The sequence below is a fragment of the Cephus cinctus genome, unplaced genomic scaffold (assembly GCF_000341935.2).
Source record: "Cephus cinctus unplaced genomic scaffold, Ccin1 Ccin1_scaffold0404, whole genome shotgun sequence".
NCBI classification, from domain to species: Eukaryota; Metazoa; Arthropoda; class Insecta; order Hymenoptera; family Cephidae; genus Cephus; species Cephus cinctus.
In genome coordinates this window covers 298,593-310,770 of record NW_014333088.1, presented here as the reverse complement: position 1 = coordinate 310,770, position 12,178 = coordinate 298,593, and the positions used below count along the sequence as shown (strand labels likewise).

Genomic DNA, 12,178 nt, shown 5'->3' with positions numbered 1-12,178 from the left:
TTGTGACCGTGAATCGAAAAATCACGGCACAACACTTACCCATGTACCAGCGTATAAATACATCTAAAATAATTGTGTGTAGTGTATTGCGCTAAGTGTTTTATATAAATGTTAAGTAATAAAGTGAATTTATGGGAACAATAATAATTGATAAGGAAAACACAGATAAGGATAGGGATAAGCTCAGGAGACTGCTATGACCTTAATTAACGTCCCACTGGCCCTAATAAAAATCGACCACGACTACCACCTCAATTTTTGGAAAGTACGTATTTTAACGATGTTGCGTAGCAGAACTATTGTTAAAACCTATCAGGAACTATAGAACTCTCATAGAACTTCCTGAAAGCCATAAATTTGCTATACTCAGCTGATACCGGAAGTATAGCATAGATCTGACTTATATTTGTGTGAGATTTTGGTGATGCATTCAGAAAGTCTTCCCATGTTGCGCGGTAGTGTCTGACTATATTTCCAGCTATTCTTGTTTCCGAGTGATCTACCGCAGATTCTGCTACGTACTAAATAATTTTTCCTCGTCCACGCGAGTCTTCTGGATTTTGCCAATTCCGGGTTTATAGCGCACCGACGAGAGAAGAACACTGTGGACTCTCTATTAAAATACATATTTATACATATTATATTAACATTACAAAAATGGAGGTGCTACACGGGTGTCAGCTCCAGCACCGCACTTTTTTAAAATCTCTTAAAAATGTTTCAACAATAGGCTTTTTCGATAGTTCTCGAGGAGGTTTATAGTTCCTGGTAGATTTTAACAATAGTTCTGGTACGTAACATCGGTAAAATACCTATTAAGGATACTAGTCGCTCCATATGCTTTAGTGCAGGTATGCATAAGTAGCTGGTTTTCAGTGTTGTTTTCAGTTAACAACAGTTCTGCTACGTAACATCGTTAAAATACCTATTAAGGATACTAGTCGCACCATATGCTTCAGTGCAGGTATGCATAAGGAGCTGGCTTTCAGTGTTGTTTTCAGGTTGTGTTTCAAACAGTTCCGGAATAATTCTCTCTAGTACTCAATGTCGGGACCATAGTTCCGCTTGGAACTATTGGTGAATAATGATGGAAGCTAGCACCGCATCGCTGCACTCCTTAACGCAGGCAGGCATACGGTGCTGGCTTTTGTCTTAGTAAATCTTATCGAGCTTACACTGTACATTTGAATTTAAGATTACAAAGAAAAAAGATTTAGGCAATATCTGATAAGCGGCCTGTCTCTAAGGGTTGCTCTGGGAATCGGTTGTAAGTTGTAGAGAATCTCTGCCCGCCAGGCTACCCGTTCGTGATCACGTTCAGCTCGGCTACGACGGGATATGCATTATCAACGGAGGCGATGATCACAAAATTCTATTCCCGGACTCGCCGCTACGATTTAGCGCCATGTTTTTGGTATAGCCTTACACCGTAGCGTTGAGCATCTCCCTACTGATCTTTGTAGAGTAGTACAGAATAACAGTCCATAGCAGTCTGAGAAGAGAAGTCGACGAGCTGAGGAGCTTTGGGTAAGCATATGATATATTGACGTTTGAACAAGTGTCTGACATCTCCTCTTTGAGGAGATAGCTGGACATATACGATAGGAGAGAAAGGTTAACCAGTGTCAGTGATATAGCAGGGGCTCAAAACAATCCGGATTACAAAGATGCCGTGTACTAGTGAACTTTCTCGATCTCAAGAATATCTAAGTTTTCGGAGTTCAGTTCCTCTGCGCAAGATCGTAGTCGATGCCGATGGAACAAAGGTAAAATAATCTTATTTTCTCTTGTTTCTCTTGTAACTTGTGGCTTTACTTATAAACTTTTGACTGTTGGCGAACAACAACAATCGGCAGTTATCAATTGTTTTATGTACATACAGTTTAATGAGAATAAATTTAATTGTTGTTTTCCTTTTCTGTTTCATATCACACAGGGATGGAAGGTTTATGACTCTAGTCCCAAAACTGTAAAGTGTCCATTGGTTTGTTTACCACCTGTCAGTGGGACAGCTGATATATATTTCAGACAAATTTTGGGCCTTGCTGCTAAAGGTTATCGAGTCATATCTGTAAGTATCACTAATAAGGTATTGATTGGTTATTGTAACAAGCTTTTAAAATTGAATATTTTTATCAGTTAAATGATCATGTAGCTGAATGATAGATATCAAAAATTATATCAGAATGTCAAGTATACTGATATAAAATTACTGATCACCACATGCTGGGACTGCAATAGGACATTGTTATCAGAAATTAAATAAATGCTATAATTTGTGATAAAAATGTATTCTTCATCAATAGTGCTATTGAGTTGCTTAATTTTTTATTTTTTCCTCTGCAGGCAGAGCCACCAGTCTATTGGAATGTTAAGGAATGGTGTGATGGCTTTAGAAAATTGTTAGATTACATGGAGTTGGATAAGGTTCATATCTTTGGTGCATCTCTTGGTAACTAAAACAAATTCCTGATGAACAAAATAAATTAGTTTTTCAATTCAATTGACCTTTGATTAATTCACAGGTGGTTTCTTGGCACAAAAGTTTGCTGAATCTAATTCGCATTGTCCTAGGGTTGTTTCTCTGATACTTTGCAACACATTTACTGATACTTCTGTGTTCAGCTACAATGAGTCTGCTACTGTGTAAGTGTAAGAGCGATTTAAAGTATCTAATTAGATATCCCTTGTTTTTAAGACATTTTTATCATAAATGTATTTTTCTACAGATTCTGGATCCTACCATCCTTGATACTTAAGAGAATGCTTATGGGTAACTTCAGTAGTGATAAAGTTGATGGTGAGATAATAGATGCCATTGATTTTATGGTAGAAAGAGTAAGTAAACAAGCAATTGTTTCCCAAGATATATGTTATATACTCAATAAATGTAATAGAAAGATCGAATGAACGTATGTTTATGTAAATTGCAAATCGTAAATACCAAGTAAAGTTTCACTTAGTTATTTACCTGATAATTCCTTCTATCTGATGAATGATTCATAGTAGCGTGCTGACACAAACAAATTCTCATACAATACTAAATTTGCCATTGCGCAGAATGTATCTTATACGTATTTATGTAAACAACTAAGGATACATTCCAAAATCTATTGCCAGTAATGTGCCCAGCTTTCTGTTCTTATTTAGTTGTTTGAATTGAAATTGTAATTATAGTGACAGTGCTGCTAGTGAATTTTGGACCATAATCTTATGTTAGTAGTTACGATAGAAAATTATAGACCCGATAGTTCCACTATGTTTAAGTTTAGATGATACCATAACTGACTCATCTTGAAATTAAATATACCTTGACATAGAAGTACTAATCTGAGTCTTTGTGTGCTTGGAAAGCTGGAAAGCCTGACCCAACCGGAATTAGCATCAAGGCTAACGATGAACTGTGTAAACTGCTATGTGGAACCTCAAAAAATCTGTCACCTACCTGTCACCATAATGGATGTGTTTGATGAGTATGCTCTTTCAAATGGAGTACGAGAAGAGATGTATAAATGTTACCCAAATGCTAAATTGGCACATCTTAAAAGTGGTGGGAACTTCCCGTATCTAAGTCGCTCAGCAGAAGTTAATTTACACCTTCAGGTAAGATACTGATTTGTGATATTTCAGGTTAGGTTAAATTAAATAAAGCAATATTGTTCTATATCTTGAAAGATTTTATATGAAAATTCAGCCTAAGATCTAACATATATATATATATATATATATATATATATGTTAACTGCTTTCATTATTTCTTTTAGATACATCTCAGACAATTCGAAGGCACTGAGTATGCAGCATCTGAAAAGATCAAAATTTAACAGTTTCTTTTCCTTTTTATTGGACTACTTGTTGCTCATTAAAATACGTAAATACCTTTATGCCTTCACGTGATTTAATTGTAAGAGGTGGCCTGGTAATCAGCATCTCCTTTATTGACATTTAAGTAGCCAATTTGACCAAACAATCCACACAGTCAGTTTCGATATTAAAACATATGAAAAATAAGCATTTTCATCTGATAGTGTAGAATAAGAATGTGATATATTAAGAGAATTTGCCAGAATTCTCGATACTCTATTAGTCACAATCGAAGAATCTATAGAAAATGTGCAATCTAGTTGGCATTCCAGTGCAAGGCAACGATGCCCTGTACTTTATTGGACTCTCTGAAAGAGAGCGATTGTAAAGAATGATTTAAAATATTGAATTACCGTGAAATAAATATAAGCTAAACAATTTGTAAATATGTATTCCATGTATCATTAAGATATAGAATCATTTTGTTACTGAATGCAATATGTACTATAAAAATATATATACATATATATATATAATTTTACATTAAAAGAACTGCATATTAAAAAAGAAACGAAAGAAAACCTGCGTGCCTCTATGATGAGTATTGTAATCAAATATACAAACCGCCATAAGATATGGCGTTACATAACGACTAATTTTGAGATCGGTCGTGGAGACTGTGAATACTCCATAAGACATACATATTTTCGTTTCTCTTAAACACATTGTATGTACATCCATACGGGTGTCCACGAGTAGTAGAGAGTCCGCCACTGGGTCCTCTGGTGGACACTGTACCACTTATACTAATATGAATATACTCATCAACAAAATAGCGTTTTTTAAATACATTTATGTTATTTTATCATATTTCTTACAAATTGTATATACTGTATCTATTAAATAATTTTAAAATTTTTACGAGTTTTGTTCTCAGATACGTTCTTGGATCCTTGATAAACGACATAAAACCTATGTTATAAGAGGTAGAGATTTACGTGTACGACAATGGAAATATTACAACTATTAGTTCCTTGGGCTTCTATTTTCTACAACGCCCGCTAAAATAAACGTTGAAATTGTGATCCGTACGTTTTTGCGTTTTTAAGTATTCTGGAGCACTGTAATACTATAATGCTTATAGCATACAGGATTTTAGCGGAATTATCTAATCTCGTATACGATTTGAAAGAAATAATCAATGCTGTTAGCTATGTTTGTTGAAATCAGTAGTTAATGGTAAACGCAACATCGAACAGCCGTATTCTTGATCAATAAAAGTGTAAAGTCTGAACAAAATGTTACATAATATCCCAAATATAAAAATCCAAATTGATTTTGAAATGATTTAAAAAAGATCTAAGGCATCAAAGTTGTCTGTTAGGCATCTTGAAGATAAATTTAGGATGTTTGGGTTGAGTGGAACTTGCATCAGAAGTTTACAGAAACGGTAAATGCTACACTTCAAGTACTTCTCGAAATTATAAGATTACATGTTTCTTAAAAATCAGAATCTAATTTATTGTCCATTTCTAAGAAGGCAATTGAAATGAAAATTACTGTAAAAATTTGTTATGATCTAAAGAACAAGACGACAATGGTCTTTTTCTATGTACTCTAAAATGCTACTGAAATCAACTAGAATCTCAATTTGAACATTGAGATTAGCTTTCACTAATATTCAAGTTAACACTTTGAAGTCTAAATGTTTGTCACTTCCTTTATTTTTCGTGAAAAATTGGCGACGAAAGATTGTAAAGTTCCTTGATTGCAAACCTGAAATTAATATAGAGTTATCATCATATTTTGAGAGCTACCTTGTAAAGTTATCCATTCAGAATAATTCATGTAAGAATTATTGCTTTAAAACTTATAAAATTCTCTTGTACAGTTATTTGTGCAAAGAATTTTCTTGCAGATTTATTGCTCACAGAGCTGGCCCATGTAAAGTTGGGTTTTACTCCAATAAGAAGAAATATCAAGGCAAATAAGTATCCTACTCCATAGATAAAACAAATTGCATAAACCTCCGCTGAGACAATTAAAAAACAATTGTATTACGTGTACAAAGAACCTATCCTGTCAATCTGACTTAAAAATGTGATACATAAATATCTCTAGGCATATCTCCAAAAGGTTAACGAACAGAAGAGACCTTACAAGTACATGCCAGGTGTCAGTTACATACTGGTCGGTATCTTTTCACTACGAGAATCTCGAATTACTTCGCAGAAACTCGGGAACCTTCGTACCTTTCCGGTACCTGGTGAACGTGCAAATAAACGACAATACAAGTTTTGTATCTTTACTTAACAATGCTCACCAACGATAGCACCTACAATTATTATACAGAGTTATTCACAGTAAACGCACCAGCTGAAATTGGCCCTGAATGGGTGATTTCATGAATCAGAGCAGGGTGTCATCAAAGAAATGAAAGTTAAGGTTGTAACATTGCTTTTACCATGAATTTCACATTCTTTCATTTGTTTAACAAAGTCACACTACCTCGATTAACAGAATTTTCAATTGCGCTTTTAACTTTAACTGATGCGCTTGCCGTGAATGACCGTGTGTAATAATATTCTTATTTAATAATATTTTAAGGTTAATTAAACGTGATATGCGTATAATATACTTTGTAAATACTTGACACTATTACGAGTCGAGTCATCCTGTGCGTATATATCCATATATCGATATACGGATGTACGCTACGCACGTACCTTCAAGGTGTGCGTACACCGGAGAAACTTATTCAGGTTTCTTCTAATGTTTCAGTAACACGCTGACTCTCGTAGAACATGGCTCTCTGCGTCATATGATGTCAGTTTACTATATGTAGAGTATTATATCTATATAGACGACGAGTCAATAAACATGCTTGTAGAATATATTTTATTTTTTACGATTGTTTGTGCTGTTAGTGTTATTTGTGGATATTTGAGCTTCTGTGCGGATATTTTATCAAATATCATAACTGCATTCCCGATAATTTGTGCCGTTAATATTATTTTCAGATATTTGACCTTCTGTAACGATTTCTTATCGGGTATTAGAGCAGATTTACACAAGTGTATTATTATCTCATCGCGCAACCGTTATCGAACATTAGCGTGTCATCCGGGGGACTGCAATTTGGAAGATTTTTTTTTTTATTATATGATAATAATTAAGAGGATCATTGTTTTATTTCGATCGACACTTTTGTATTGCATTGGAACGTGATTCTTTTTGATCGCCGTGGTAAAAGTTGCAGTCAGGAATTCTATCCGGACTAATTCGAAGTTTTGCGAACCATTCCGAAATCTGTGTCCGCCTCAATCCGAAATCATTCGAGGGAAACCCAAGCAAGTTTTGAATCATTTTCATTCTGTGTCTCACCTCCAAGTTCAATCCAAATGAATCCATAGCACATCCGGAAAAACTATTTCAATCCTTTTCAATTCGTGCGTACAAACCGCATGAATCTGTGGTCTATTGTGACAAACTTTTTAATATTTTTTAATTCGTACGTCGCATCCAAACGAACCCGAGACTTATTCTGAAAAACTTTTCAATTCATTTCAATCCGTGCATCTAATCCAAATGAATGAAAACCTCATCCGGAGTAACTTTCAATCCTTCTCAATAAGTCAAACAACATCAAGTTCAATCTAAATGAATCCGACACCAATCCGAAATAATCTTTCGAACCTTGTCAATCCTTGCATTCAGTCCGAATAAATCGGAAAATATTCGAAAAGAATCTTTCAAACTTTCAGTCGAATTTGATTCCTATTTTTCACGGACTCGCTCGGAATAAAACTCATTCGTTCGGATACAGATTTCGGAATTAAATAGATTCAGACAGATAGACATTTTCCTATCCGAAACTTTCTGGAAGATCGTTATAGTGAAGTAAAAATTGGACATGGCATGAATATATTTTCATGTATTTCATGATGCTGAAAATAATATTTTGCAATATATTAAAATTATTTGGATTGTTTGTAAGTACCAATTAGAAGCAAATTTTATTGAATATTTCTATGGAGACTTCAAGTTGTTATGATGATTGATGATAGTTATCAGTGTTATATTTTACAGTCATTATGATTCTGATATAATGTGCATATTTTATTCATAAACGTATTTAATTGATACATCCTGCATAATTTAAATGACACTTAAGGTGACGTTACAAAATGGTATTTTTATTTATTGTTCAACATGGTATGATACTAATAGAATCATGAATGCTATAATTGGGCATTGTTCACTTGCCAATATAATAATCGTGCAACTAAAAGCAAATGGGCATATGCTTGCTCAAAATCCCACGATTATACGCCCTTTTGCCTTTGGACATGTAATATTTGTTTTTAATACAAAATACTTATGATTGTTGTTGAATTGAATGTGAAATAATTATTTTTAAGAAATGTGAAAAATCCCATTAAAAATAGTTTATGACTTGTGAATATTTATTTGAACGGACTTTTTGTGTATTGCGTATAGTGAAAGTATAAGACAATTCTGAACTTGTTCGTTTAACAAACTGGCAATAAGAATGATTTTTGCAAAAAAACGTGTAGAGTAAATATTTGAGCTTGACGCTCACAAAGATTTCGCCTAATAGAATTCGATGCAAGAGACCTGTTATCGATCTTAAAAAGGTGGTGCATGGACGATCGGTGGCAAACTTCAAGATGGCCGCCGAAAACGAGTCAACGCCGTTACTCAACGGGAGATTACGAATTTCCATTAAATTGTCATATTCCCTCGGACACATTTTCAATGACTTGGCAGCAGCGATGTGGTTCTCTTATACGCTTCTTTATCTGCAAAGAATAGCATTATTCGAACCGATCACTGCAGGAACGCTGTTACTTTTGGGTCAGTCCTTCATTCTACATTATCCAGTATAGTAAAGTTTCCCATTGCCAATCGTTTTTTTTGCCAAGGATAATCGATAGTTTTCCACTGATTTCTATCGATTTACCACACATTACCTTAGGCAAGAAAGCCATCAGCAATGGACAATTTTTTCACATTACAGTACATTGATTTTTTATCAAAAATTTCTTTCTTTCCCAGGTCAAGTCGTAGACGCTTTGTCCACGCCAATCTTTGGTATTCTCGTAGACCGGTATAATAAGAAAAAAATATGGCACATAATCGGCTCGGTTATGGTAACCGTCTCTTTTCCTGCAATATTCGGCACCTTCCTTGAGACTTCCGTTACCACAGCCATGATCGTTTACGTGGCAAGTATCACAATATTCCAGATTGGTTGGGCAGCCGTACAGATTTCACATCTATCCATGATTCCAGCCATGACGAATTCTCCACTCGAACGTGCTGATCTGACGGCTATGAGGTACTCAAAAAATATATTACAAGAAACAAAAATATTGTCATACCTGATTTATCCGCCAATACCCTTCTATTAATCTGTATAGATATTCGGCACAGGTTGGCGCTGCTGTCGTCGTATTTGTCATCACATGGATTGTCTTGCCAAGCAGTGAAGATCCGACGGTCAAGCTAAATCAGCAGGATGCTAGCAAATTTCGGGTACCCATTTTTTGTTTTGAATTTTTCAAAATTCTATATCTCAGTCTAGCCACGGATTATTTTCCGTCCAAGAGTTTCTATTCGTTATTGCTTTTTCTTCTTTGCAGAATATCGTTCTGATATGCACGGGTCTGGGAGTAGTAGCTACGGTCCTGTTTCATATCTTCCTGAAAACACGTCATATCGAGCAACTCAATGGTGGCATCTGTACAAAGAACCAAGAACCTGACACACTCATAGAAAACGTGACTCGCAGAAGATTCACGTGGTCCGCTACGACTCTCCTGCTGAGGGTGGCTCTGCTCTACGTAGCCAGCAGACTCTTCATCACCCTTGCAACAGTCTACTTACCTCTTTACATCGAGGAACTCGATGTTGGTCTTAAACAGGAATTGGCTACTATTCCATTGACCTCGTACTTGTCTTCGTTTGCTGCTGCGATATTATTAAAATATATTACCGAACCATGTGGAACCAAAGTTAGTAGGATTTTTATTTTTAGCCTATAACAACGTCTCATTGGCTTTGAAATTAATCTAGGGGTATTGCCATTTCTTTTTTTCTTTTCAATTAGGGTTGCTATCTTCTCGGTGCTCTCATCGGTATTTTGTCGGCTATTGTCACGGAGTATGCTGGAAGTAGTCAACCCGCTATCTATGGAACGGCCATCTTAATCGGTGCCGGAAGTTCTATAACTATGGTTACCGCTTTGAGCGTTACTGCTGAATTAATTGGGCCCAGGACCGAGAGCAGTGCTTTGGTTTACTCCATTGTGACGTTTTTGGATAAAATTGTTACTGGACTGGTTGTCATTCTCATAGAGAGAATGTACGTGTCACGCAGATTGATAAAACAAAAGATTTTTGGAAAATTTTTTTAAACAATATTATTATCTTTGCAAACTCCATTTATCCGTTTAAGTCGTTTATTCGATTGGAGAATTGCATTTAAACAATTCTTATTCCACAATCGGATAGAGCGAATTTATTAATTTCCATAATTATTTAATTATCACATAATAGATTGTCACTGAGTAATCTGTCAATCATCAATTGGAGCATAACGGCACTTTTTGAATTTCAAAATCTGTTTATACCTTTGTTAACAAATCTGTCATCCCTATGACTTTTGTATGGCGCATCTTTAATTATCTGCTATCAATAATTTTGATGTACCGTTGTCACTGTATTATGGAAAAACTTATTGTTTCAGGAGATGCTTGGAAAAAGAACTGTGCCCAAATTACAACAGAAACACCCTGGCAGTGGTGTGTGCGTCCTCCATGATTTTGGGGTTACTGACCTTGATGTCCGTGGCACGTTGTCTAAATTGATTGAACGTTCATTAACCCATAAATTAAGCACAACTATTCCCTTTAGGGACAGTGTCTACAGGACGATTTGAAAAAACTGCAATAGGCAAAGTAGTATTTTATATTGTACCTCAATTTCATTGACATATATTCTTCATATGAAGCTGAAAAAATTATTTTTTTTGCAGAATACCCTTACCTGACATTTTCTATATATCTATATTTCACGCTCAAAATGGATTATCTTTTACAGAGACACGTTCAATGTAAACAATCAAGAGACCATTTGCCCTGTACGTTTGAAAACAAGAATTGTGTCTGCTGAAAGAATTAAAAGATTAGGATAACAAATAGGATATCAACTACTCGTTATATAATTAGAGCGAAGAGGTAATTAGTACCTTTGCACATATCGAAGTGAATACAGACAGGTCTACAAATTATGATACAACTAAGACGTTATTCCTCACAAAAAAGTAGAACGAGAGTTTATAGTTGCTTTACGTTGAGCCTTTAATTTAAAAAAAAAATTATTATCTAAAACGCGGAAGCCATTATTTGTTAACCAATTCACTGGAATCGTGACAATATATATTATATGCGTAAATTTCTCTAGACATATATTAACAACGAAGTCAACGAACTAAAGAAGCCACACTAAGCCGGATGAGTATCAATTACATACAAGTTGACGTTTATTCACTATATAGCTGGAGGTTTCACATTACATAAGAGAAACTGGCCGATATTTGCGACATTCTGGTCTGCGATGAATATGCGAATAATCTGAATGATACAATATTAATAATAATAACATAGTCTCTCTTGCCGAGATCTTGCGGACGAAGTGCGAGAATCGTAAATCTTCTCGTTTTAATCTGTATTTATGAATGGTGCCAATTACGTCTTTGAATTGCATTTTATAGTGAAAAATTATTATCCTAGATTACACTGACCATAATAAATATTTTTTAAATCTCTCAATTTAAAACAATTTAATTCATATAAGATTGAAACGTTTTTTGCGCTTGTTTCTCATAAGATTATTTTAAAATTACATTTGTTCGTATAGCAGCATCAAAACAAGGTAAATAAACGAATAAGGTAGCCTAAATTGATATTTATATCATTTAATTAATAAATTCGAGTTATTCAATCCATGCTGTGGGATTTACACGAGAGTGCAATTTTTTGGAACTTTCATCCATTCCATGGCAGTTATGCAGATTGACACGATGACAAGAAATAAACTTCACTGCATAAATATGATATTTATAGTATGTATAGCAATACAATATTTTAGATGATTGATTTAGTCATATTTACGTGAGAAGTATTATATTAGCCTTCAGTTTTATTGTTATATATTATATATTCTTATGTATTTATATTCTTTTCAGCCTCCTTTCTCTTTTTCAAGTCCAGCTTATCTCCACCTCCTTCTCTGAAACTAGTAGACGCGCTTGTCGTCTTCCTTCAGGACGATGTGCTTGCTGTGAAAGT

General features: G+C 34.8%; 2 protein-coding genes across 10 annotated transcripts; both read left to right on the top strand.

The window, feature by feature from the left end:
- Nucleotides 1–1,391: 1,391 nt before the first annotated feature.
- Nucleotides 1,392–4,723, top strand: LOC107267479 (maspardin). 2 transcript variants are annotated; one of them, XM_015739260.2, is made up of 8 exons: nucleotides 1,392–1,527; nucleotides 1,638–1,766; nucleotides 1,937–2,071; nucleotides 2,347–2,452; nucleotides 2,526–2,646; nucleotides 2,730–2,838; nucleotides 3,355–3,603; nucleotides 3,765–4,723. In XM_015739260.2, exons 2-8 carry the CDS (start codon nucleotides 1,668–1,670, stop codon nucleotides 3,822–3,824), a joined length of 879 nt encoding a protein of 292 aa, XP_015594746.1. In that variant the 5' UTR covers nucleotides 1,392–1,527; nucleotides 1,638–1,667; the 3' UTR covers nucleotides 3,825–4,723. The 2 variants fall into 2 exon arrangements, with proteins under 2 accessions (XP_015594746.1, XP_015594748.1); XM_015739262.2 differs by having other exon boundaries at nucleotides 1,407–1,527; nucleotides 1,641–1,766.
- Nucleotides 4,724–6,093: 1,370 nt separating this feature from the next.
- LOC107267478 (major facilitator superfamily domain-containing protein 12) lies at nucleotides 6,094–11,837 on the top strand. 8 transcript variants are annotated; one of them, XM_025084758.1, is made up of 8 exons: nucleotides 6,591–6,630; nucleotides 7,631–7,796; nucleotides 8,463–8,682; nucleotides 8,884–9,166; nucleotides 9,249–9,363; nucleotides 9,471–9,842; nucleotides 9,938–10,191; nucleotides 10,576–11,837. In XM_025084758.1, exons 2-8 carry the CDS (start codon nucleotides 7,737–7,739, stop codon nucleotides 10,694–10,696), a joined length of 1,425 nt encoding a protein of 474 aa, XP_024940526.1. In that variant the 5' UTR covers nucleotides 6,591–6,630; nucleotides 7,631–7,736; the 3' UTR covers nucleotides 10,697–11,837. The 8 variants fall into 8 exon arrangements, with proteins under 8 accessions (XP_024940528.1, XP_024940526.1, XP_024940524.1 ...); XM_025084756.1 differs by having other exon boundaries at nucleotides 6,825–7,796; XM_025084757.1 differs by lacking the exon at nucleotides 6,591–6,630 and adding an exon at nucleotides 6,734–7,154.
- The last annotated feature ends 341 nt before the right edge of the window (nucleotides 11,838–12,178 follow it).

Bases quoted from the DNA above. Each gene is read 5' to 3' on its own strand.
- LOC107267478 (XM_025084758.1), top strand. From the start codon at position 7,737: ATGTATTTCATGATGCTGAAAATAATATTTTGCAATATATTAAAATTA. The intron at 7,797-8,462 runs GTAAGTACCAAT...GATCTTAAAAAG, and splicing joins TAAAATTATTTGGATTGTTT to GTGGTGCATGGACGATCGGT. The intron at 9,364-9,470 runs GTACCCATTTTT...TCTTCTTTGCAG, and splicing joins AGGATGCTAGCAAATTTCGG to AATATCGTTCTGATATGCAC.
- LOC107267479 (XM_015739260.2), top strand. From the start codon at position 1,668: ATGCCGTGTACTAGTGAACTTTCTCGATCTCAAGAATATCTAAGTTTT. The intron at 1,767-1,936 runs GTAAAATAATCT...CATATCACACAG, and splicing joins TCGATGCCGATGGAACAAAG to GGATGGAAGGTTTATGACTC. The intron at 2,647-2,729 runs GTAAGTGTAAGA...ATTTTTCTACAG, and splicing joins TACAATGAGTCTGCTACTGT to ATTCTGGATCCTACCATCCT.